General features: G+C 38.8%; 1 protein-coding gene and 1 long non-coding RNA gene across 2 annotated transcripts; one reads left to right on the forward strand and one right to left on the reverse strand.

The window, feature by feature from the left end:
* Positions 1-266: 266 nt before the first annotated feature.
* LOC115982820 lies at positions 267-1,531 on the reverse strand. Its single transcript, XR_004089743.1, has 3 exons — positions 1,437-1,531; positions 1,161-1,286; positions 267-552 (listed from the first exon to the last, which is right to left on the reverse strand). It is a non-coding gene; the product is annotated as an uncharacterized LOC115982820 (long non-coding RNA).
* A 1,727-nt stretch (positions 1,532-3,258) lies between these two features.
* Positions 3,259-4,587, forward strand: LOC115981814. Its single transcript, XM_031104178.1, has one exon. The coding sequence runs from the start codon at positions 3,590-3,592 to the stop codon at positions 4,106-4,108; it is 519 nt and encodes a 172-aa protein (XP_030960038.1). The 5' UTR covers positions 3,259-3,589; the 3' UTR covers positions 4,109-4,587.
* Positions 4,588-27,836: the final 23,249 nt, after the last annotated feature.

A 27,836-nucleotide genomic window follows, 5' to 3' on the forward strand; every position in this document is an offset into this window, starting at 1 on the left:
ACATAGTGCAGAGACATGACACTTCTTCCTATCACATAACAGTGAATTTCAATAATAAATTTATGATGAGATTTTCTGTATTTCACTACCATCAATTTTTTTAGAATGCAATGGACCATTTACAATGATAAGTAATGCAGGAAAAAGCTATCTCATTTACAATCGTCCCTCAGAGCTCTTTAGCCGGCCATCTACAAATCAGCAATTTCAGGAACAGGCTAACCAAGCCACCAAAGCATCTTAAGAAAACCCAGCCAAGCAAAGAGTAAAGGAAATTCAGCCCGACTTTGATTTAGATTGCAGAAATGAGGATCTCATTGAGGGGGGAAAGATGATCTCATGAAGATTGTGAAAAAATCCTTTATCATAAATGTTATTTTTAACAACCTGCACATCTTCCAATGGGGATTTTCGAAAGAAGGCCCTCCATTTGCTTTCTGGAGGCTTTCCTTCAGTACTCATCCCATTGATACTCGCTTTGAGGGCTGCAGCACTCGCCTTTGCTTCATTTATCTTCCCCTGCCAACTTATGTACTCTTGCCACTTGAAAGTCTGCAGTTCCAAGGAAAAAGTGCTACAGTGAGTTTCAGGGTTTTCTCGAGAATATGATTTCAATAGTATCTAAATCACAACAAATTAGTTTATAAAATATTACAAAACCATAACTTAACGGAACTGACGGTTCCCACTATTCTGCCTCAACTAATGATCAAACGCAGGAACAACCCAATTGGGTGAAACAATGAGAAAATGATATCACAACAGCAAATGGTATTTCATCTCTTGTAGGAATCTTTGTTTCCAAGCTACCTTCTTAATCAAGCTGATTTCTTTCCTTTTCCTTTCTTTAATATTATTAATATTATTATGTTTTTGTAAAATCCAAAAATGTCAACTAGGTTTTGTTCCTTGGATTCTTCTTATAAATTAAGTGGTGTTCTTCAGAGATCAAGCAAAAGTCATGATCAAAATGAAGAAAATTGCATGTCTAACCACAGCTATAACAATTCCAAGCCATGGGTAGTGATTCTGTAGCAGCAATGCAGCCACACAAGCTTATCCTATATGATTACTTATTCCCCACATCCTTCCCCTTCCATGATTTTATAAAAAGAAAATAAATAATATTATTGAGAAACATCATGGTTGAAAATTAAAACCTCATTTGTGGTAGTATTTGTGAGACAAAGCTTCGCATGATAGCTAAAGAAACCCACCAATAGCAGTGAAACAATTGCAAGAAACACCATAAGAAGTATTTGTGTATTGTAGGAGGCCAACAACCACTGTTAAAAAGAAGAAAACAATTAAGCAAAATATCATAATGAAAAGAGACAAACAAAAGCAATGAACTATGTAGTATAATTAAAGACCTAATAAAAAAAAAGTAATTTGATTAAAAAAGAGTAGAGAAATGGAAATTTTTTAAAGCCCACCCTGATGCACAGAAAAAGGTTAAGCACACTATCATAAATGGCTCAAGTATGGAACTTCAACAATGTGAAGCTGTATTATTGAATGCTTAATTTAATAGGATGGAAAAGTGGGAGGATAAAGAAAGTAGGAAGGATATAAAAGTGAGAAGATGTAGAAGATATCAGCTTTCTATCATGTGTGTTTGGCAGAGGGATAAAAATTAATAAAAAAATTCCATTGTTCTATTAAAATGAAAAAAATTGGTCCCTTGTGCGATGGTAGGTTGATCTTTCTTCTGGAGAATTATCTAAAGTCACGTATTGATATTCTTGGAAGTTAATGGGAAAAGAATGGAAAACACAGCTGCTGTTTGATGTGTGATGCTCAAGAACCCTTGTGCAATGCTAGGTTGATCTTTCTTCTTTTGGTTTCTGTAATCCAGACCCTTAAGTCAGATTATTATTTATTCCAGTACTAATATGCCAGCCCCGAACTCAACCAACAAACCTAATCTGTACAGATCTGCACCGGATCAATCGGTTTCCTCTCAACCATTACCAGCCACAAAATTCTTAGATTCTCCTTAGATTGTTAATTCCGAGATCCTGCATCATGCAGCCTTAAAAGAAGGGCTATTTGACTCACACCAGAAACATGTTAATAGCTAAGAGTATGGTTATGATAAATCTGCTTCACACTCACACACACACACACACACATATATGTTGCATAACATGTTGAAAGTTGTATTATGATCAGCACGAAAAACTAAAATCTTTAACTGAAACTAATAATCAAGTTATCTATTTACAGAGAAGAATTCAAAAATGCCTTTAAAGTTTCATGAGAAGTTGATTGATCTCTATAATAGATTTTAATGATGTGACTTTGTAAGAATGAGTTATCTTGTTTGATTGACAGTGCATCTGTCTAAAGATAATAATTTGTTTGGTAGTCACTCTAAGAACAAGCATCAATGAAAAATAAAAGGAATTTTTCTTTCTAGTGGTAGTGGTGGGGCTATTATATAATTGAAGTCTTTTTGCAGAACTAGGGAAGAAGTGCAAAATTGTATATAATTCATGGATAGAAGTGGTGGTTCTTTAATACAAGTAAGAAAAGAAATTGAGAATTTGATTAGTGGTGGATATTACAATGAAGGAGTTTCAGAGAACTTGAAAGTTGGTCTGGGTGTTGTAGTTGGACGAAGATGAGATATTGTTAGCAGGCTGATGATATGTATGCCTATTTGGAGCTATAAATGATCAGCCTCAACCTATTTTATTCTTAATAAAAATGGGCTTTGAAGGAAAAACCTCCCTTTTCTTTCTTTCTGTGCTTTTCAGTTTTATAAACTGGGGAGGAACCCCCTCTGCCACTCTTTTTTTTCTCCTAGCATGCGCATTTGGTGCAATATTGAATCAGATTCCTGTAAGCGGTTAAAGTATCTTCCCATCTAAACGCAATTTGCCTCAAGTTTCTTACTTTCTAATTTCGATTCTGTCTCTGTTTTTGTTTCGGTTTCATTTTATTGTAGCTATTTAATCCTATTTTTTTCTGGTAATCTGCAAACAAAGAAAAATTATTTTCATTTGCAATGTGCTTGCAGGGGTACATCTTGGTTGGGAAACCTGGGTGGTTTGTAGAGTATGGAACAAGAAAATAACAAGGAAGCAGAGACTCCGGTGAAGACATTACCAGAGTCTAACATGAACAGACAAGAAGAAAACAAAGAGGCAGTGGAGGCACCTGAAGAGGCATCAAGTAAACCAGATTCTAACAATAACGAGGCAGGGACATCAAGAAACAGAACTCCAAGAACATTAAAGGCCAACCAGCTGGGGTCCTCTCAAATGCCCACTCTGTCCACTCTCCACAAGTTGCTAGAGTTTATGATCAAACTCAGGAAATTCATGAAAGAGGAAGAGAAGTATGGCCCTATTCTCACAACGAAACACTCCTTAGGGATCCTTATTTCAATGGTGATTTTATTAGTTATCCCTTGCTGTCTCGTGAAAGGGATCAGCGTATTGCACACAGAGATGTGACTTCCATACCAAGAGGGGAAATTCCTCGTGAATTATATCTAACTGAAAGGGAGTATCGAGCTTATGGTCTTCAGGGAGAGATAAAAAATTTAAGTACCCCATCCCAATTTACACCTACTTTAGAAATGTACCAGAAAGAATATGAAAGAGAGCACCTTCCAAGACAGCCAGACTATCTATACAGGGATGCCATCCCTGCGCAGAGAGAAACTCTTAGTATTGACCCTCTCTACATTAATGAGAAAGAGTATCAGGCTTATGGTCTTGGTGCTAGACGAGAATTGCCACCCGCAGTTCCTGTAGCAACTGTGACATCTGCTACTGCTTTAGGCTCCTATGCAAATGATCCATATTACGCCTATCGTTATGGTGCTTTATCAGGGGACCCATATTTACCATCTGTGAGGAGAGAGGAAGTCCCTTCCAGATCTTATTCTGTTGGTGGAACGTTTCCAGCAGAGACTGCACATTTACGCAGGATAGAGACTGATCAAGGAGCGGATAGGTTATACTCCACATATGCTGCTGATGCCCTACTGCGTTATAACCAGACAGAGAACCGTCCGGTTGCCCAGCCTGAAGCTGTATCTGTCACAGTTTCATCTCGGTACTCTTTTGCGGGTCCATCATTCTCATTCCGCTGACTGAATTTGCATCATTAACCCCCCTTCCCCCCTCCCTAAAACCCTCTTTAATTTTTTCTCTCACTTTCCTTTTGTTATAAATGATATTCAGATATCAGAATTAGTTGATTACCCCATGATGGTATTTAGGCTCCGTAATTTATTGGCAGTATGTTATGTTACATCTTTGTTAGTTATCACCTAGTGCCTTGCACATGTAGCGAATGGCAGGCAAACTCATATTGCATAGGGTGGCACTGGACTATAGGCTAATAAATAGGCACTTTGGGTTTCTGCTTGTGGGCTGGTGACATGGGTAGGTACATTTTTCACTAGCATTTTGTATGGATGATAGATTTGGGCTTAAGATCCGATGCAAGCTGAGTTTGAGCCCAAATGATGTTACCTTAATCAAAATTCTATGTTGGTATATAACTGTTGCTGCTATATAAATTTACAAATATCATAACTATTGCTGCTTTATAAATTTACAAATCAGGGGCGGGGGTTAGGAAAAAAAAAAGATTTGAGGAAATTCTTTTGGTTTTTCTTCTTATCACAATATTGCTTTTATGCCTTCGTTTTTGAAACTTCGCTTTGGGAAAAAAAATATTGGTTTTTTTTAGCAAAAAAATATCGTTATATAAAGTAGTAGACAACTGTCTGACTATAAGTCAATTGGTCTTTAAATTGTTGAAGTAACTTCTGAGATGGTTGGATACAATTGGGCCAGCAATTATATACTCTGAATCTACATCTGAATTGAAAGGAAGAAACTTAGAAGTCAGGTTCATCGTTCATGTTGGTTTGTGTGCTTGTTAATCAGTCCCGATACATTTGGTTAGAATAAGCAAATCGTTTTGGGTTACTGATTGAATTTTCTATGAAATTACGCCTATATAGCTAGGAAAAAACCTAGAATTTGGGTGCAAATTGGTTTGTGAGCACTCAAATTTAGAAGATTCAAGTAGCTATTGTGCTTGTTTGTCACAAGGAAAGAAGAAAGACCAATCCACTAACGATTAATATTCGTCCAAGACTTCTTTTTAAGGTCCATAATCGTGCAAATTCAATTTTAAAGTAAGCCCTACTGAAGATCAAATTACTAGAAATGTTTATCACTAAAGGGATAAACTTTTTGGGTGTAATGACCTTTAAAATTCTTTTGGAAAGTCTTCACTGAAACTTCCTATTAAATGGAAAGAAAATTATATTCCATTTTCAAAGTAAGACGATATGGTGCTATCTTTTTTCACATATTTGAAAATTATATGCTTAATGCCTTTGAATATATAATTAAATTCTTATATATGCTTAGATTAGGCAAATTGGTTCATTTTGTTTTAAAAATAATTTGGTAAAAATATAGGTGCCCCTTAGAAATTGTCAATTTTATGAAGTCATGCTTGCCAGAGTTTCTTTCCATCAGCTTATTTATTTATTTTTTCCCTTTTTTGATATTGAAAAATGTCAATTTTTATCCTTGTTTCTTAAAAAAATATTATTTAATCTAGATATCAATTGGTTCATTTTCTTTAAAAAAATATAAATGCACCTTACAAATTGGTTTTTCCTTTTTTCGATATTGAAAAATGATTAATATCCTTAGTTAAAAAGATAATGGCTAATATCAAATTATCAATGTCCTTTGCCCCAACCCAAACTCTACTCTTAGCTGACTCCATTATGGTCCAAGGTTAACTAACTCTACAAAAAGTTTTTCCTTATTTCAACCCACTCTTTTTAAGGGTTAATAAAAAGTGTTGAAACAAACACTAACAAATTAGTTCGTACCCCTTTTTTCTGGGAGCTTTATTTCAAAAGTCACTAATAACCCTCCAAATAAACTAATGTAATCTTCCTTATAATTATATATATATATATATATATATATATATATATATATATATATATATATATATATATATATATTAAAAAAAGGTGGGTTAATGGGCCAATTTTAGCTAGTGGAAGGGGAAAGTACTACCCATGTGGTTCTTCTATTATCATTTTATTCACCAACAAATTGGAAATTGCAATTTTCCCATTATTATTTTTTCTTTTTAATATTGAGAATTAATTGATTAATATCTCAACTTAATCAACCAAAAACAAAGAGGCTAATATCGACAACCTTTGCCCCCAACCCCAAGTGTATTCTTAGTTGTCATCATTATGGTGAAAGATTGACTGACTAGTTCTTATAATTTGGTTTGAATTATCTAATTTGTGAGGGAAATTTACAAATTTATTATTAGAATTTTGCAATATTAAAAATCTATAGAATGACTTGCATTACTATTTTTTCACCAAAAATTCAGAACTTTCAATTTTCTCATTAGTCTTTCTTTTTTATTATTATTGAAACTAATTAATATCTTTACGAGACAAAAAGAAAAAAAAGAGGAAGATAATATTAATGCACTTTGCCCCTAACCCCAAGTCTATTCTTACTTCCTAGTTGTTACCATTACAGCCAAAGGTTGACTAACCAATATCTTGAGACTCCCTATAATTTTGTTTGAATTGTCTAATTTTATGAAAATTTATGAATTTGGTATCAAAATTTTTAGTGGCAAGAGTCTATAGAAAAACTCTTCTATTACTGGTTTTTTCACAAAGAAAAAAAAAATTGAACTTTCAGATTTCCCATTAGTTTTTCCTTTTTCTAATATTGGAAAATGATTAATATCCTTACTTAGTTAAAAGAAAAAGGCTATAATCAATGCCCTTAAATTTGCCCCCAACCCTAAGTTTGTCCTTAGTTGGCACCATTATGGTTAAATTGACGTCGACGACGGTTCATTCTATCGACATTGACCCAATAGTAGTCTTTTCTCTTTTTGGTGGTTCCACTCACCTATCAGTTATTTTAATTTAACCTCTAGGTCGCCCTATCTAAGATCTGATCACAAACCCACAACTCATTTGATCTTATACTTAATGAGTTAAGTTTGATTACTCGGCGTGTTGGTTGGCTTCAATACCAAATGATACAAATCTATGCGTAGAACTCATTCTTGAATACTGGCTTGTAAGGGTAGGTTGCCCAAGAGCTTATATATACATGATTAAGCTTACTCTTATTCCATGTGGAACATTAGGATCATAATAGTTTCTCATGTCCCTATAATTTGGCTTAAATGATTTAATTGTGAAGGAAATTTATAAATTTGGTATCAAAACTTCGGATTGGAAAAAGATCTATTGAATAAATCTTGGGAAAAGAGAAAAGAAAATAAAAAATTTATAATGTTGCAATTTTTCTTTTCATAAGTTGACTTGGCCACCATTTCAATCCAATTGTCATACTTGGCCTTGATTCCAAAAGTATGAGAATTGAGAGGTTAGGTCATCTAGTTCAATTTTTGATGAAGTAAGGTCCGCATAGACCTCTCATATGAATTTTCACTTGAATGGGGTGGAAGGTGAGGTCAAGAATTTAAGTGTTCATTTGGTATTGTAAGATGTAGATTTTAATTGTAGAATTTTTGTGATATATACTCTTAACTAAAAAGTTATAGAGTGTTTTGAGTGTTTGGTAAAATTACAAAGAATAATGGTTGAAAGTTTTTGATTTATAAGCATGAATAATGAATCCTAGATTTCTTTCCTAAAAGTTCTAAATTTTATTATTAACCTTAAAGTTGAAAGCACTTTAGCAATATTTTGGTAATTTCTGCTTAGAGCTTTAAGGCCCTTAAAGTATTTTAACATTTATTGATGTGGTCTAATTATTTATTGCAATAATTAAATTATATACATAAAAACTATGAATAGCAACACTAAACGGACTCTAAGATTCAATGGATGTATGAATAATTTAATAAGTAAAAAAAATGAGGCCAAGCTGTTTCCAAATCAATATCCTAATTAAAAAAAAAAAAGTAAAAGCAGGATAAGTTGAACCGCTTTTTTTGTTTCCTTGTTTATAAAAGAAGGAAATTTTAAGATGGAATGGCCATATTGGACTACGTATGAAACGGTCCCAACTGTTAGCTATTATGGAACGTGAAAGCAAATTGTTAAAAAAAAAAAAAAGAAAAAAAAAAAAGCAAAGGGTAATAATAGTCCCATTCTTTTACCACCGCGCACTCTTGGTGCGGTGATCATTTCACAAGTATAAATACTTGTAGGTGTGAGAGGTAAGGGTCGGAATTCAAGTGTCCACGAGAGAACTTCACACACATATACACTTTGATTATGTTAGAGTAAAAATTATATCTTATATAAATTAAAAAAAAAAAAAAAAAAGTCTCATACTTTTTATTTTACACTCATTGACATTGTACATATATGTCCTTAGTAAACAATAATATTTTATAAAAAATAATGTTTAAAAGCGTGATTTCAAAAGGTATGTGGTATTGCCATTTTAAACGTGACACATGTATATAATAAATGAGATATTGGAATTTCTTTAAAAAATTTATAAAATATTATGAGAATAGTATTTATATTTTATATAAGTTGATGGTACGTGGATCGCTACTTAGTGAATTACATACATTAATACAATATTGATCAAATATATATATATATATATATATATATATATATAAAATTAATTAATTAATTAATTAGCTTGCCACTTTTATTGTGCTGTCTTGTTGGTAAAGCATATAATTTCTAGACAACATTAGTAGAATATTAGTAAAAGTAATAAAATATATTGTGTAGAACCGTAGATGGTCGACCTTAATTTGTTGAAGATTCATAATTAATGCAAAAAATCTGTGGCTAAAGCTTAATGGTTGTTGTGTTGTATTCCAATTCTAAAAAATTTTAATATATTAACCATCTGTCCTTGAAAAGTTAGCAATTATCTAGCCATTAGATAGAAGATAATCCCTCTTTATTTCTATCTCTATTAAGAGCATTGGTATCGGGAGTTAAAACTCTAGATATGCTAAAATTTAGAATCAAAGTCCATAAAACTCACATTACTCGGACTTGTAAACCCAAAAAAATTACAATTGTGCTATAGTACCATCCTAAATTTATGATAGTATTGTAGCAACATTCCAAAACAATTTAATATTTTTTTATTCCCCACCTTTAAATATTTGCTTCTTTCTCTCTCCTCATCAATCTCTCATCTCATCTCCTCTCTCTCTTTCTCTCCATTCCAAGCCTCTCCCTTTCACGGTGGTGGTTTTTATTTGGCGTGAGTCGTGGGTTTGGTGGTGGCATGGAGGTTTCTAGTGGTAACGTGGGTCTTATTGTTATGTTTCTCTGGGGGCGCAATTTGGTGGGTCATGTGATGGAGACATGGTGGCGGGACATGGTGGTGTGGGTACTATGATGGTGGTAGGTGGCACGGTTGAGATCGTATGTTTGAGATTGGTGTAGTGGCGTGGAGGTTGGCATGGTAGAGATTGGCATGGAGAGTTTTTTTTTTTTGTGTGTGTGTGTGTGTATGTGTGTGTGTGTGTGGTTGTTGTGGCCAGTGTTTGGGTTTGGTTGTTGTGTGGTTTCTGGGTTTGGTGGTAGCATGGTGGCTGGTTTTTTTTTTTTGGTTGTTGTGGTGGTTTCTTGGTGTTTCTTGTTGTGGCCGAAGCTGTGGCTATAGTGTTTGATGGGTGTTTGGTCCATTTGGATATGGGATGGTGGGTTTTGATTCTGTTCTATGGGTTTGATTCCCACCGTGGCTATGGTTGTAGTGTTTGGTGGGGTTTTTAGTGGTGGTTTTGTGGGTTCTGTGGGTGGAGGTGGTGGTGGATTTTATGGGTTTTGTTCTCTGTGGGAGGGGTGGGTTTTTTTCGTAGTGGTGGTGATGGGTTTTTTCGCAATGGTGGTGGTGGGTTTCTTGTGGCAGAGGTGGTGGTGATGGGTTTTTTTGTGTTGGTGGTGGTGGGTTTCTTGTTTCAGAGGTGATGGTGATGGGTGGTTGAAAGAGAGAGACAGTGAGGAAAAGATAAAAAGAGTGATGAGAGAGAGAGAGAGAGAGATTGGATTATATTATTTTATTGAGCAGTATATATTATTTTAATGAGTTGAATAGGAAAATAAAAGTTTTTAATATTGGATATGTTGTAAAATGATATGGTATAATAGATAAAGTAGTTTTTAAGATGATAAAATGAGATTCTTTTAAGAAACCGAATGCTAATGCTCTATCCCAAATAAAGACTGAAGACAGCTTGCTGGAAAGCACATATATCTTATGTACCTCAATCCTCAAATGCAACTTGGTTTCACGCTTCTTTCTCAGAATTTACTAGGTGCTAAATTGCTAATGCCTCAGTTGCCTTTGTTGAATTAGTCATAACTTTCTTCGTCATTGCATGCACTCCTTCCCCTTGCTAAATAGCCATGCATGCATGAATGCAAGTACGTCAAACGTCTGGTGAGTTTCATGGTTATGCTAAACTTTTTCATGAAAGAGTTTTGTTCTAACTTCATCATGTAGTCCCTTAAATTAAACAAACTGTGAGAAGATTTTACACTTTCTCTCCTTCCATTTTCTCAATAATTCCAGCTATTAGAGAAATTTTGGCCAATATAGAAAACTAAGCAATCAACTTCAAAATTTGGGACTAAGATTGTTGTTGTTAAAACGAAAACTTAGCAATGAATTGGTCCGCTAAGAACATAAAAGTGTAAAAATCTAAAATTGGCCCTCACTTTTTTTCAGGTAGCCTTGTTTCAAAGTCAATAGTAACCCTCCAACCCCAAGTCTATTCTTATTTGGCACCATTATGGTTTAAGGGTCAACTAACCAATTTTTTGTGCCCCTAGAATTTGGCTTAAACGATCTAATTGTGATGGAAATTTACAAATTTAATATCAAAATTTCAAAGTGGAAAAAATCTATTGAATAACTCCTGGAACAAAAAAAAGAAAATACAAAAGTTATTATGTTGCAATTTTTCTTTTTTCAAAAGTACTTGGCCACAATTTCAATCAAATTGTCATACTTGGCCTTGATGACAATTGAGAGGTTAGGTCGTCTACTTCAACTTTTGATGAAGTGCGGTTCGCATAGATCTCTCATATGATTTTCCACATGAATAGGGTGGAAGGTGAGGCCGAGAATTTAAGTGTTCATTTGGTATTGTAAGAAGTAGAGTTTTAATTGTATATATATATATATATATATTTTTTTTTTTTTTTTTGATATAGAACAGTAACTAAAAATTTGTATAGCGTTTTGAGTGTTTGGTAAATTTACAAAGAATGATGCTTGAAAGTTTTTGATTTATAAGCATGAAAAATGAATCCTAGATTTCTTTCCTAAGAAGTTCTAAATTTCATTTTTAACCTTTAAGTTGAGAGTTTAAGAAGCACTTTAGTGATATTTTGGAAATTTCTACTAAGAGCTTTAATGCCTTAAAATATTTTAATATCCCTTGAAATGTATTAAAAGTCTTGTAGCTCAATAATATTGTTTAGTTTGATCATTTATAAAAAGAAGTAGGGTTCAAATTCCTTACCCCTATTTATTGTAACAATTAAATTATTAAAAAAAAAAAAAAAAAAAAATCAGACGGACCTAAGACTTAATGGATGTATGAATAACTTATTGTTTTTAAATAATTAGGCGAAGCTGTTTCCAAAGAAATATCCTAAAACTTTAAAACAATATAAAATAAAATACAAGCAGTACAAATTGAACCTTTTCCTTTTTAGTGTACTACTTGTAGTCGTTTAGAACAATGCCTAAGGGAGAAGGAGACCTTAATTACATATAGTTGGTTCTGTTCTGTCTATATGGCTTGCTTTTAAGTAAAGAAAATGAGAAGCATCCCAAATTACCTAACGATGCTGTGTAGGTTGAATTGATACGTCATGCTTTGCTGATGCCTAAGGCCTATACCTCCTCTTGAAAAATTTTAATACCACAACCAAGTCCACACCTATTTGTTGAACTATATCATGATTTATGAGTGGTGGAAGTCAATGTTAGAAAAAAAAAAGTCATTGTTTAATTATATGAAATGTTGTGTTTACTGGCACTAATTTTTTTTCTTTTTTCTAACAAAATTTGTCTTTTTTTTGCAATTTAGGTAATTTTTTCAGTTTTGTAGGTACTATTTAATGTCTTTTTAGACTTTTTCTGACAAAATTTTGTCTTTTTTTGTACTTAATAAATATCAAGCGGTGCTTGCTAACATTTCCTTATATGAATATGTATAGGTTTGTTCAACTCACTATTCACGGCTCAAACCCCAAACAAACCCCAAACGAAAACTTTGGTTTCAACCCCCACAGTTTCCCAAAAGTGATTCGTTTCTAGAAGTCTATTAGTTTTCATTGTTTGGAAAGTTTGGTTAACTCCATGGTTCTGGAGAGCATGGAGCTTTTTTTGCCTGAATAAGCACGTAAAGGCCTCATACTTAAATTTTGTAGCAAAAAATGCTGCCTATAAAACTTCATTGAAGCCATACAAGACGTGGTCCTTGTCTATATCTTAGCTTTCAAGCCATATTGACGTGTTCTCTTTTTAGAGTTTGTTTGGATAAGACTTATTTTACTAAAACTGAAAACTGAAAACTGAAAATACTGTAGCAAAATAATTTTTAAATGTGTGAATAGTGCCGTGGGACCCATTTTTAATGAAAAAGTTGCTAAAAATTGGAATTTGTGGGTCCATGAACAGTGCACGGATGCACTGTTCACCGTGGAAAAGTCAACAAAACCGGCTCAAAAAAAAAAAACACTGCTGAAACGCAAACGTAAAATGCAAAAGCTGAATCCAAACCCAGCCTTATAATCATCATACTAACACAATGAAGCTTTCTTTTTATCGTAGTTGCATGCAAAGATCTAAGTCATTGGATGTCAAAATAATAATAATAATAATAATAATAATAATAATGATTGAGTTAATTAAAACTCACAATATTAATATTTTTGATGGGTTTTTAATAAAACCGCTAAAATACCATTCATACATAGTAAAATATGACAATGTTCAAATGGAATACAAATTTTCTATGCCAATTTTTATCTATGAAGCACGGGTGCGTTTTCGGATTCAGATTCGGGTTCAGGTGTAGGTGCAGGTGCAGCGGGATGCGGCGATTAAAAAATTATTAAAAATATTTTTATTTATATTTTCTATATATTACTAAGCATACTTTTTCATATAATTGTAAATATATACCAATTTAAAAGTAATAGTGGATAATAACTAAAAGATGATTGTTGAGGGCCATTTGTAAGAATCCCGGTGAAAAGAAAGAAAGCCCAATAACAAAGGCAACAAAGAATTGGCAAAGCAGACAGCAAAACCATTAGGCCCAAGTGGCAGGAATAATGGATCATAAGCCCAAGAAATAAACAAATGGGTCTTGAAGAGGCGAGTGGGCTAAAAGAAGACCGAAAAGAGAAAAATAGCATCTCATGGGCAGTGTATAAGGTAGAAAAGCGAGAAAGGGCCGCTGTAGGCCCAAAGTAATGCAAACTAAGAAAGTAAGGGGTTTATGGCAAGCCCATAAACCCCAAGAATGAGAATAAGGTTATTGGGCCAGGGAAACCTAATGAAGTTAGTAAAAAAGCCCATGAGAATGTAGAATTAGCAAAAGGGCCGAGGAAGCTCAAAGAAAGCAAACGGGCCGAGGATGCCCAAGGGAAAGCCAAAAGAGACATAGGAGCCCATAAGTAAAAGCAAACTAGTGGCCATGCCAAGCCACTGAGAGAAGGAATAAACGACTAGCCCAAAAGAGGCCTAGCAGGATTAAATTATTACAGCAGGAATAACAGAACGACACTACAAGAAATAAGGAAAACCAAGGAATGGGCCAAAAGAAATGTAGGGCCCATCATCAAACAGAAGCTCAACTTCTAAAAGGAGCTGGAAAACAAAAACCAGCCTACATAAGAGGTCAAAAAATACGGACGGCGAGCCTCCAGACCACGGCAGACGAACGGGCAGCAGGCAAGTTTTGGACACATATGGAATGAAGGCACGCACAAGGCCCAAGCACCACCAGCCTGTACCCAGCCAATATAGAGTATGATGAGGTCGGGGGGTCAGAGATTCAGAGGGCATGGTTTGGTGGTAAGGAGAGGGGAAAAATCTATTTTGAAGGTTCCGGCTCAGGCTCTTTCAGGGAGGTGTCCTGCTGGGATAGCTTACTACCCAAAAGAGGCAAGCTGAGTTGGAACCATTAGGTGCATGCCACGAGGGATAGGGAGAGAGAAATAACCCAGACCGTACCAGGAAAGGGTGCCACGGCAAACTAGCAAACAAAATACTCTTCCTTGTCTGGCAATAGGAGGGCAACACGCAGACGGAACAGTGATGGTCGACCAGTACACCCAGGCCAGACAAAAAGAGTTAAGGGTTAAAACAGTAAAATCCGGTCATGACAGGCACTATAAAAGGAGGGTCTTGCCGTGAATAGAAGAAAGAGGAACAACGGAAACTTTGACTAAGAAATAGAAAACTTAAAAGAAATAGCAAAGAAAGCGAAGTGAGAAGAAAGAAAGAAAATAGTGAGAATTAGAAAGGTGGGCATGCACCAGTAGATTGGTCCCTTCTCTCCCTCATAAAATCCGGCCCTCTGTAAGAAAACTCGAAAGTATCTACACAAAAAACCACTCAGACCCGTTTCCCTCAGGGTAGTTAACCTCTACAGCAGGACTCTTTCCTGAGAGATTGACTGCTTTGGGTAGGAACGTTCTTCCCTTTGTGGTTCTGCTTCTGAGGATTGGATTTCCGGTCGATTTTCTCTAATATTCCGACTAATCCATGCTTATTAACATTTGATGTCCTCTGTTATGCCTTTTTCTCTTCTGTAAAAAAGAAAACAAATAGTATTGTTCTTGTAATTAATTTTAGGGGCTGTTTGGTCAATTCCTCATTAAGTGGCTAGATATTTTCTGTTTGCTTTATTATTATTATGTCTGTCTGCCACGATCTGTCTGAAACAGTTTCGCCTGCCGTGAACACGTCTCTGGCAGACTTGACCTAGTTTGCGCACAAGCCGAACCAACTTAAGATGAAACCGAGTCGATCCCGACTCTCTTATCCGGAAAACTTAGGCTTAGTGCAGCAAAAGGCAGCCCAACACCACTAGCACAGCTCACCCCCTTACAATTGGCAACTCCACTGGGGAGTTGGGAAGCAGACAGGGGTAAAAAAAAAAAAAAAACAGAGCCCCTCGCAAACAATGCCACCAAAGTCCAAGACGACACGGATTATGAGCGTCATACCCTCGCAAGCAGAATCTAGGCCAACAACGCCCCACCAACAGCAACTTAACCAAATAGAAGGTGCCAACAGAACGAGGGCTGATCCTCAGCCTCAGACAAGAGTCCCCACGAACAATGTCAACACTTTTATTGAAGTGTTACAATCACTGCAGCACTCGCAGCAACAAATGATGGAAGAGATCCGTCAACTAAAAGCAAACAAAACAAAGGAGAAAGGCAGCCAGCATGACCCAGAGCATGCAGCAGACAGACAGGAGACACTGGCAGGAGGTGTCCCATGGAACGCAGAACAACTCTTCATTACTATGGCTGAGGTAACAGCTCTCCTGGAGCAAGAGAGAGCCAGAACACCAAAGGAGAGGTTTTACGCACGAAGACCTCCTTACCCTCTAAAGGTACTCAACAAACCATACCCCGAGAGGTATGAGCCAAGGGCCTTTACCCAATACGATGGTAGGAAGGGAAGTGCAGTTGAGCACATGAGCAAATTTATTGATACCCTTAGCCCTTACGCAGCAGACGAAGACTTATGTCTGCGGGAATTTTCAAAGTCACTATGTGACCGGGCATACACCTGGTACATTGGCTTAAAACCAGGATCGATCCCAACTTGGGATAACATGGTGGATGTATTTTGCACTAAGTACTTCCACGGAGAGAAACCGGTATCGCTCGCAACCCTGCAAGCGATCAAGCAAAGGAATGGCGAGGATTTGATGGAATACATCAAGCGGTTTAGGGACATAGCAGTTGATTGCTACGACCACTGTGAAGAAAGGACCTTAATAGAAATGTGCATAACTAACATGATTCAGGAATTCAGAGCTGTCCTGGAAAATCTAGAAATTTCCCAGTTCGCACAACTATTACAGAAAGCTAGGAAGACAGCTCAATCTGTAAAACCCAGTTCAGACAAAAGAAACGCCTCGCAGGCTATGGTGGTGTCCACTAGAGAGCGAAGAAGGAAAATAGAGGGGAGGGAGTATGATACGCCCCCGCCCTTACCATGTATTCCCAAGGAGCTGGATGTGCTACTGGACAAATGGATAGCGGAAGGGATCTTTAAACCCAACTAGGTTTCCAGAGAGCCCACGGAGGAAGAAAGAAGAGATTCTCGCTTCTGGCGCCTGCACAACTATGTACAACATCCCACTGCAGAATGCTAGGCGCTTCGCAAGTTGGTGTACCACAGGATTAAAGAAGGCAAATTGGAGTTAACCCAGCAAGAAGTCCAAAGAAACCCACTCCCGAACCACAAGGGAAAGGGTATAGCAACGGTGGTAATATGCGCAAACCCAGGAGAGGATGAGTAAGAAAATTTGACCCTGCCTACCGCGGTGATTACCACTCTACAGCAAAGTGCCAAGTTCAAAAATTTATTTGACCAGTTGGGACTCACAGCAAAGAAAAGAAAAATAGCCACGGAGGCTTTGGTGAGTATTGCCTCCGCGGCAAGGGTGGAATGCTTGTCAGCAGAAATGCCAAAAGACAGAGCCCTCCTACAAGAATCGACAGAAATCACGTTCAGCAGTTAAGATATAGAGGTGGGACACCCGGATCACAGGAGGCCTCTCTATTTAGCAACATCCATAAATCAAATCCCCATTAACAGGACCTTGGTAGATACAGGTGCTTCCGTAAACCTCATTCCGTTGAGCACCTTGCAAGCAGCAGGAATTTCAAAAAGAAAGATTCAAGGATGCCCGATGGAAGTAACGGGGTTCGGCAGAAGAGATGAGTACACCGCAGGACACATTCAGTTGTGGTTGAAAGTAGGCCCTATAACTTCTTTAGGTCGTTTCCATGCGGTCAGAACGGAAGTATCCTATCATGTGCTCTTAGGAAGGCCCTAGTTACACAAACACCGACTGGTTCCATCCACCTACCACCAATGTGTGAAAGGAAGATTGAATGGCAGGATGATATGCATAGCTACAAACCCCTCGCCATTCGTGCAAGCAGAAGCCCACTTAGTGGAAACCATGTTTTACGACCAATGGGCTTCGTCTAGGGAAAACTCGGTTTCAAAGCTGCAAGGAACCTTCGTGCCTAGGTGGGAAGATGTCCAAGGTGACCCAGAACTCGACCTAAGGGAGTTACTAGCGCGAAAGAAGAAAAGAAAAGAAGCACCTGTCGCAGAGCCAGACAAAACGCCTCAGTGCATCAGGGTCCAAGGCCTTGATGGCAGGATTATGTATAAGTTATGAAGGCGCGAGGGGCCCACGAGTAAGATGCAAATGGGCCCCACCCAAAAGGGGCAACACAGGAGTTTGGCGTGTTGTGTCGCTTAAGAAAGTTTGGAAAAGGAAGAAGAGAAGGATGGAGAAGTTGTGCCAGAAAAGGACGCACAGGTTATGGCAGAGAAAGAATTGGAGGAAGTTAACCTAAGGTCTGATTCACAAGAACCAAGGCCTATCTCAATTAGTGCAAGCCTAACAGAAAAGAAGAAGTCAGAACTAATACTATTGTTGAAAGATACATACTCATGAAGTCAGGCTCGGACGAAGCACTCTCCTCTTCATCAGAATCAGAAATCCTCTTCTTCAGGATAGGCGCATCATCGAGATCCTCAAGAATGTCGTCGGACCCCTCAGAGGATAAGTCCGTATCAGGACCATGGGTAGCAGAACCGGGAATGGAGGAAGGAGTAACAACGAGAGAAGCACCTTCCTTTGCAGCTTGGGAGATAACTTCAAAGAGGTGACTGGTGGAAATAACGAGCGGTAGAACAAAGGGAGCAATTTTGGCCTGAACGGCGGCAGGAGAAATGGCTCTCTCTGGAGGAGCAGGTGTCTCGGTGGGCGGAGGTGTAGTCTCACCAACCCCTTCAGTATGAGTACCCTCTTCTCTGGGTACCGGCTCGGCGGAAGGGGTGGGAGTTTTGGCAAGAGCTTTATGTGCAGCAGTAGAGGGAGCGGGTGTTGCAAATACCTCATCGACCCCATCGAAAAAGCCTTCCATGGATACGCCCATGGATGCGGAAATCTTCTTAGTAGTAGGGCGATATATGGATAAAGGTTCGAGCTCCTCCTAAAAAGAAAAAGGGGAAGAAGGTGAATACAAATACTGATGTAAAGACCAAAGGAATTATTAACAAAGCAAAACAAGAAACACATAGCAAAGGAAACACGTGCGAAAAAGAAAAAAAAGAAGTGAAGAAAAGAGACTTACCTCAGATTTGGACTCATCAAGCAGAATAGGGTGGGTAACTGACAAGTCCTCCTTATGCTTAGACTAAAAGAAAGGAGGAAGAGGAAATTAGCAAGATTAGCCGCAAGAAAGTTAAAAGGTACTTTCTTTCAAAAGAAGGGAGAAATAACTTAACCTCCGCTCAGCAGTAGACACAGGATGAGGGGCTGTTTTCCTTTTCCTACCTCAAGTTCTGCTAGCCAAGGAAGCACCTGTAGGTGGTAGTGGGGTGGCAGGCTTGGATTTACCAGCAGATTTAAGCTTGGCGGGAGTTTTCTTACTCGGTACAGAGATATTTATTACTTTGACTTTTTTCTCCCAACCGGGAGGATAATCGCCAGCATGCCAGTACCATCCCTTCTTCTCTGCATCCCATTCAAAGATGGCTAACCGGTTCTGTCTCTTAGCATACGCCAAAACAGAATTGGAAGGGAGAAGCAAGCAAGGGTTAACCGAGATGACCATACCAAGCCCATCAGGGGGAATAAGAGAGAAGCCCCGACTACCTACTAGCTCTTTCACAAATGTAGTCATTACCGCTTGCCAATAACCATGCATGGGAGGAGTACAGAGGCCCTCCCTTAGTGAACCGGGAACTGTAATGGTACTGAAGTGCTACCTCCAAAATTCAAAGGCAGTATGTCACAAGAAAAGGTGGATTGAAGTAGGAGATTCCATAAGGAAGGAAATGTCATCAGGGATATCCTGATCTAACCCAAACTGCCTTCTTACCCGGTTAGCAGGATAGTGAACGAACCTAATGCCTTCGTCGGCTAGGTAAGGTAGCCATCCGGCATTAGTGGCCGCCAAATAGTAATCCCCATTTCATCAAAATTAACCAAGGGGGTAGTAGTCCCAATGGTGTCAACAAACGAACCCATGACAGAATCTATACATGTATAATTTGCACCCAAGTTTCTATAGGCCCTCCAAGAAAAACCAACGCCCTCATCAAAAGACTCAATAATGGAATAACCAATGGGCTTCAAGCCAGACCAGCGGAAAGCAAGCGGAAAATCAGACTCAAACCTACCACAAAAGTCAGTAATTATCTTCGGACATGTCTGGTACTTATCTCTAGCAAAACGAGCAAATCTGCACTTTGCCAAGTATTGAGCACAAAGCTCAAATAACAACTGTTGCAGTATAGTATAGTGGACGGAAGAGGTAACTATATGGCAGGACCCGGCCTGACTCTCATCACTATGCAGAATGTCTAGTTGGACATACAGATGCCCCAGGAACATGGGGGCTAGTGGCAAGCTCACCCCAGCAGATATTTTGATGGCTAAACGAAAGTACAAAGCCTTTATGGCATAGTGGGGGTGGGACCCAAAAACAAATTTACAAAGCCAAAACGTAACAAAAGCCGCTCGACGAGCAGCAATAGAAAACTTAGAAGAAGAACTAACCCAGTATGACAGCTTGGCATTTCCGGCCATCCTTTTTCTCAGTTCGGCCTTAATAGCCTCTTCTTCTGGAGAAAACTCTAGAATGGTAGGATCAGCATCACCAAGAATAGGCAGAAGTAACTGATTAGCCATATCTTCGAGGGTAACAGTGAGTTCACCGCACGAGAAAAAGAAGGTGTGAGTGGTGGTACACCACCGTCGGACCAAATGTCGGAGGTTGTAGAGGTCCCGGAAGTTTGACAGGCAGCGAGACGAGACAATAGCTTTCAAGACGCTGGCTTGTTGCAACAACCCCATGAAGCTTGCACCAGATAACTCACTGTCGACCCATTCTCTCTAACCCAAAGCAGTGCTGGACCCAAACTCGAAATGAATGGGTACGGGGAGTGAGATGCCTTGGCGAATGGCTAGATCAGGGATTGAAGACGCTAACGGAGCCCAAGAGACATCAGGGTTTTGCCGAACAAGGGCAAGCCATACGCGACCCGGCAGTCACCAAGAACTTTCAAAAAGTGAGGATGGACTTCATACCACGGATCTATCAAAAGGGCGCATTCACTGTTGAGGTCACGCTATGTCTCTTCCCCAGCGGACTGCTCCGACTCGAATGTTCCATCTCCTCGCCTACATCAGGAACAGCAGGAGAGTTAGAAGCGATTGCCTTCCTTTTACGGCGGAAAGAGCCTTGGCTTTTCACCGGTGACATGGTAAGAGGACTTAGTCAAAGAAGATGGGTATGGGTGTTTGAAAGGGAAAAGATAGTGAAGAGTAAGAGATGGAAAATATGTGTTCTTGGAAAAGAAGGAGTTTATGTTTAAAGTGTAGAAGGATTCCTCCTTAAATACCCAGGTCATTAATAACGGCACAAAGGAAAGCGACGGGTCAGCCATCAGAATGGGATGAAATTAATGAAACGACGGCTGTGCTTAGAGAATAACCGCCAAACTGGGAAATTCAAAGAGACAACCCTGTTCGCAGCAGGAAAGAAAATATATATATATATATATATATAATATATAAGAAGGGGTCCACTGCTTAAAAAGACCCGCGAAGAAAGAAGAAAAAGATGAAAAGAGAGAGGACAAAAACGTCTTTTCACATATGAACCGCAGGAACGTTTCATATGTTCAGGGGGCTAAATGATGAGGGCCATTTGTGAGAATCCCGGTGAAAAGAAAGAAAGTCCAATAACAAGGGCAACAAAGAATTGACAAAGCAGATAGCAAAACCATTAGGCTAAAGCGGCAGGAATAATGGATCACAGGCCTGAGAAATAAAAAAATGGGTCTTGAAGAGGCAAGTGGGCTCAAAGAAGCTCGGAAAGAGAAAAATAGCATCCCATGGGCAGTGTATGAGGTAGAAAAGCGAGAAAAGGCCGCCGCAGGCCGAAGGTAATGCAAAATAAAAAAGTAAGGGGTTTATGGCAGGCCCATAAACCCCAAAAATGAGAATAAGGTTATTGGGCCAAGGAAGCCCAATGAAGTTAGTAAAAAAACCTATGAGAATTTAGAATTAGCAAAAGGGCCAAGGATGCCCAAGGGAAAGCCAAAAGGGACATAGGAGCCCATAAGTAAAAGCAAACTAGTGGCCATGCCAAGCCACTGAGAGAAGGAATAAACGTCTGGCCCAAAAGAGGCCTAGCAGGATTAAATTATTACAGCAGGAATAACAGAACGACACTGCAAGAAATAAGGGAAACCAAGGAATAGGCCAAAAGAAATGTAAGGCCCATCATCAAACAAAAGCCCAACTCCTGAAAAGAGTGGGAAAACAAAGACCAGCCTACATAAGAGGTCAAAAAACACAGATGGCGAGCCTCTAGACCACGGAAAACGAACGGGCAGCAAGTAAGTTTTGGACACATATGGAATGAAGGCACACGCAAGGCCCAGGCACCACCAGCCTGTACTCAGCCAATACAGAGCATGGTGAGGTCGAGGGGTCAGAGATTCAGAGAGCATGGTTTGGTGGTGGGGAGAGGGGAAAAATCTATTTTGAAGGTTCCAGCTCAGGCTCTTTTGGGGAGGTGTCTTGCTGGGATGGCTTACTACCCAAAAGAGGCAAGCTAAGTTGGAACCATTAGGTGCATGCCACAAGGGATAGGGAGAAAGAAATAACCCAAACCATAGCAAGAAAGGGTGCCACGGTAGACTAGCAAACAAAATACTTTTCCTTGTCTGGCGATGGGAGGGCGACACACAGACGGAACAGTGATGGTTGACCAGTACACCCAGACCAGACAAAGGGAGTTAAGGGCTAAAACAGTAAAATCTGGTCACGGTAGGCACTATAAAAGGGGGTCTTACCATGAATAGAAGAAAGAAGAACAACGAGAACTTTGACTAAGAAATAGAAAACTTAAAAGAAATAGCAAAGAAAACGAAGTGAGAAGAAAGAAAGAAAATAGTGAGAATTAGAAAGGTGGGCATGCATCGGTAGATTGGTCCCTTCTCTCCCTCATGAAATCCGGTCCTCTGTAAGAAAACTCGAGAGTATCTACGCAGAAAACCACTCAGACCCGTTTCCCTCAAGGCAGTTAACCTCTGTGGCAGGACTCTTTCCTAAGAGATTGACTGCTTTGAGTAGGAACGTTCTTCACTTTATGGTTCTGCTTCTGCGGATTGGATTTCCGGTCGATTTCCTCTAATATTCTGACTAACCCATGCTTATTAACATTTGATGTCCTCTGTTATGCCTTTTTCTCTTCTGTAAAAAAGAAAACAAATAGTATTGTTGTTGTAATTAATTTTAGGGGCTATTTGGTCAATCCCCATTAAGTGGCTAGATATTTTCTGTTTGCTTTATTATTATTATGTCTGCCTGCCATGATCTATTTGAAACAGTTTCGCCTGCCGTGAACATGTCCCTGGCAGACTTGGCCTAGTTTGTGCACAAGCCGGACTAACTTAAGCTGAAGCTGGGCCTGTCCCGACTCTCTTATCCAGAAAACTTGGGCTTAGCGCAGCAGGAGGCATCCCAACACCTCTAGCACATCCCACCTCCTTACAATGATATTCATAAATTAGAATACAACTCACATGTTCATTTTTATTTTATTTTTTTACATGTATTTCAGCCATGATTTCGGCCAATTTTGGCAGATTTCGGCCGATATTGGTTGGTTTCAGTAAATTTCGACCGGTTTCGGCCAATTTTGGCTGGAATTGGAACCGAATTGACACGTGTTAGCGTGAATCGAAAAAAAAAGGGGGCAAATTGGCGCGTCAGAGGAGTGTCACTGCGTTGGATGCGGGTGCGACACCTATTTTGCTGCGTCGGTGCATCATAGATTTTTATGTTCCACTCTATGTTCCACCAATCACAACTTGTAATGTATTTGTTTAACTTTCCTTATAAAATAAGCAAAGTTTAAAATAGAAAAAAATAAACAAATAATAAGTTGTAATTGATAGAACATAAGGTGGAACACAAAAAGTGATACAGAGGATTTGTATTCGTTCATATGTTCTTGTGGTGACATTAACTTTTACTGATTATTATTATTTGGCTCGATGGATAAGTTCAATTCAAAGAAAACCGGAAACAAAGGCAACTCCGAAATTATCTGTCAATAGCTCAAACAAAATTGACCTTTACCTTACTTCTGTTAAATGTATAACTCACAAAAAATGGTCACGTGGTGTGCAAAACATAGTCACGTAGTGTGCATGTAACCTCATTTTTTTTTTTTTTAAAAAATCAGGTGCATGTAACCCTCTTAGTTGTAAAAGAAATTATTTTAAAAATAATATAGCATACCATATGACCTTATTTTATCAATTATGGTTAATAAAATTAAGATGAATGGTCAATTTGGATAATTATACCTCATGATCAATAATACAAAATTGATAGTATATGGGATTAGTTTATAGCTAGCTGATCCAAACTCCAAGGATAGATGTTTTTGCATTTTTCTCATCAAAAAAAAAAAAAAAAAAAATACAAATATCAACAAATGAGAGATTGGAATTTCTTAAAATTTTAATAAAATATTATGAGAATATATATTGTAAGGACTCAATTTGTAACGACCCAAAATAATATTGGGTTCGTACGTAAAAAGGCCCAAACAATATCATGTGTAAAGCGTGGGTTTGAAAGGCTAGGCCTTGGTCTCCGGACAGTGGTTTGTCGGGGTGTTCATACAGAATTAAATCGTGTTCGCTCGAGGAGTCTTTCTCCCGGAGGCGGACTGGGAGGCTCTGGTTTTTGGCCTTTTTTCCCAGCCCCTTCTTCCGGATTGCTTGTTCCTCTTTTTATACTAGCCTGTATTCCTTATCCTTCATCCACGTGTAGGATCGACTTTCCAAGACTGATACTTGTCCCATCAGCCCATACCCAAAGTGGTTGGGGGTGGTTGTAAAAGTTGAAGAGCATGGCTCTGTCAGGTGCAGAATGCTTTATTGCAGTTCTGGCAGCCTTTTACTTATGCTGTTTCCGCACTGTGATCACTATTCCTTTTAGGGGCATTTATGGCATGCCGAGCAGGAGCTCGTCCTCAGCCATTTCCTTAGGCCGTCCTCAACTCTCATGGTGCGTCCTCGACCCTGTATCTCCTCGGCGCAAGCCTTGAGCCTTAACATGAAATGGGCTAGGGTCACAAATTCTCTGGCCCCACAATAGCCCTTCAAAATCCTGCTGTCCGACCTCTTGGTCGGAGAGGAGGGTTTTGGTTATGCCACATCTTTATTGTGGTCTGCTTAGATCTACCCTTCAGCAATACGGGTGTCTCTTCATCTATCTAGGAAACACGCCGGACTACGAGACATTCCTCTGAATTCATTCACGATGCGCTCCTGCCTTTTCAGTGTTTGAGACGCGTCTTTAATGATTTCCCTTTACGAGACCATTTAAATCCGATGGTTATTGACGGCATGGGGAAGTGGAGTGGGTATATTCCCGTTTACAGATTTTCTTGGAAATTTGGATAGATTAAATGCCTCCCGTTTTGCCCTTCATATAAGAAGAAAGGCAAGAGGTTACTTCTCTTACATAGAGACCTTTTAATCCTTTTAAAGTCTGAAACCCTTAGCCTCCCCCAGAGTTTCCCTTATCCGCTCGCTTACACCTTGAATTGTGATACGTCCGAGATAGGAGCAGGAATGAAGAGACCATAACCTTCCCAGAAATGCCATGCTCTTCTGAAACTCAAAATGGCTCGGTCAGGGCAGGGATGGCAGAGACTTAAGATACCTCTCATCCTCCCTTCAGCCAAAATCTGAAGCAGGGGCTCGTCGCGTCAAACTTTTGGTGCGACTGAGCTGGGGTCACCCATTATCAGTACCAGCTGCTCTCTCACGAGTGCTGCTAATATGGAGGCTCATCAACTTCCTGGGTGGCCACCTACAAACACCCCACTCCCTGCACCTTTTCTTCAAAGGTGTTAATCCCATGTCAAGTTTTTTTGCTGCCTAAGTTATGGGCATGTAAAAGTATTGAGAAATGGTTTCCTTAGACAACATCTTGGAACTGTTGCATCTCTCTTTTCTGCACCTCTTCTTCAGCTTCTTCCTCTCTCCTTTGTGTCTTTTCTTTTTGTCTATGTGGTTAGCCTTTAATATAGGTTTATTTGAGCTCCTTCATTGTACGTTGTATCATTTCTTTGTCATAATAAAAGATAATTCTGTTTCCTTCTAAATATTTTTCTTTTCTGCAGTAATTATTTTGTGAATGGATGTATTTCATGTATATTTTTCTTTAATAATGCTTAGGGCAGGAAACCTTGTAACAAAAAGCTATCAATCTGAACTTATTGAGACTATCAAATATAACAATACCAACCAATAGGGGACTAAACTTATGAGACTAACCGAGACAACAATTGAGTGTTCTGTAATGCGCGCGAGGTAGTCATCCGAGAATGAGAAACCCAAAATAAGCCATCCGAGTGGGTTGCCGAGTAGTGGGGAACTTTTGGCCGTATTTTGATAACACCTTTTTCTTTTAAGTAGTCGGTTTCCCCATAGGCTTGAGTCTGAGGACCATACAAGGCCTTGGTTCTATCCAAAACTTGTACTTTCTCTTCTAAGTAGTTGGTTTCTCCATAGGCTTGAATCTGAGGACCATACAAGGCCTTGATTCTGTACAAAACTTGTACCTTTTCTTCTAAGTAGTTGGTTTCCCCATAAGTTTGAGTCCGAGGACCATGCAATACCTTGGTTCTGTCCAAAACTTGATTCTTAAGTAGTTGGTTTCCCCATAGGCTTGAGTCCGAGGACCATGCAATACCTTGGTTCTGTCCAAAACTCAGTTTTTAAGTAGTTGGGGGAATTAACCCCTCAGCTATGGCATGGGACCTTGGTTTAGGGGGGTTAGCTCCTCGGCCAAGCCCCTAGAACCATTTGTGCTGCTATCACTATGAAGCGCAGCCCCCAGTGAAGAAACGTAGCCCCTAGTGGAACTTTACGCCCACTGCCTGTGCCAACACACAAGCCTTTCCCACAGACGGCGCCAATTGTAAGGACTCGATTTGTAACGACCCAAAATGATATTGGGTTCGTATGTAAAAAGGCCCAAACAATATCATTTGTAGAGCGTGGGTTTGAAAGGCTAGGCCTTGGTCTCCGAACGGTGGTTTGTCGTGGTGTTCATACAGAATTAAATCGTGTTCGCTCGAGGAGTCTTTCTCCCGGAGGCTGACTGGGAGGCTCTGGTTTTTGGCCTTTTTTCCCAACCCCTTCTTTCGAATTGCTTGTTCCTCTTTTTATACTAGCCTATATTCCTTATCCTTCGTCCACGTGTAGGATCGACTTTCCAAGACTGATACTTGTCCCATCAGCCCATACCCAAAGTGGTTGGGGGTGGTTGTAAAAGTTGAAGAGCATGGCTCTGTCAGGTGCAGAATGCTTTATTGCAGTTCTGGCAGCCGTTTACTTGTGTTGTTTTCGCACTGTGATCACTTTTCCTTTTAGGGGCATTTATGGCATGCCGAGCAGGAGCTCGTCCTCGGCCATTTCCTTAGGCCGTCCTCGACTCTCATGGTGCGTCCTCGACCCTGTATCTCCTCAGCGCAGGCCTTGGGCCTTAACATGAAATGGGCTGGGGTCACAAATTCTCTGGCCCCACATATATATATATATAAGCTGATGGTAATCACTACTTAGTGAATTACATACATTAATATATATACATGTAATCAAAGTAGTAAAATACATGTGATCACTACTTAGTGAATTACATTCATTAATATATATACATGTAATCAAAGTAGTAAAATTCATGTGATCGACTCTGGCAATTTAATTTGTTGAAGATTCATGCAAAATATTTGGAACTAAGGCTTAATTAGCTGTTGTTACGTTTTATTCCAATTCTAAAATTTTTAATATATTAAGCAGTCGTCCTCAAAATGTAAGCAACTGCCTAGCCAATAGATACTCCCACTTATTTATGTTTCTACAAACCCAACTAAAGAGTGAAGACAGCTTGCTGACATGAGAATTATTGATGACAAAAAGCCTCCAATATATCATTCACGATCTCCACACAGTTCCAAACTCACTTGTTGAACAGGATTTCTTACCACTTCCATAGTTTTTATTTTTATTTTTACTTTTTATTGTGTTAAAATTAAGGGGTGTTTGGTTTACTATGATATGTTCTTGATGTGACATTAAAGTTTTTGGTTTATTTTATTTTTTTAACATTATCATATAATTTAAAATTACAAGATATATCACATCATTTAATTTCATCACCTTCCTAAAAAATATAACATTGTATTTTTGTATTGAGATTACATTAATATAATTGTAATAATATAATATTACGGCGTAATGTACTATTATGACGTATTGTAACATCACGACGAACTAAACGCCCCTAGATAAAGAGAAAAATAGTGAAAAGAAGTAAGAAAAAGATCAGTGGAGACAGAATTACGTGGAAAGCACATATACTTATCTCCCATAAATGCAGCATGGTTTTCACGCTTCTTTCTCAGCGTTTACGAAATGCTAATGCCTCAGTTGCCTCTACTGAAT

This window comes from Quercus lobata, chromosome 3, assembly GCF_001633185.2.
Source record: "Quercus lobata isolate SW786 chromosome 3, ValleyOak3.0 Primary Assembly, whole genome shotgun sequence".
NCBI lineage: Eukaryota > Viridiplantae > Streptophyta > Magnoliopsida > Fagales > Fagaceae > Quercus > Quercus lobata.

Excerpts from the sequence above, each read along its gene's own strand:
- LOC115981814 (XM_031104178.1), top strand. The coding sequence starts at position 3,590 with ATGTACCAGAAAGAATATGAAAGAGAGCACCTTCCAAGACAGCCAGAC.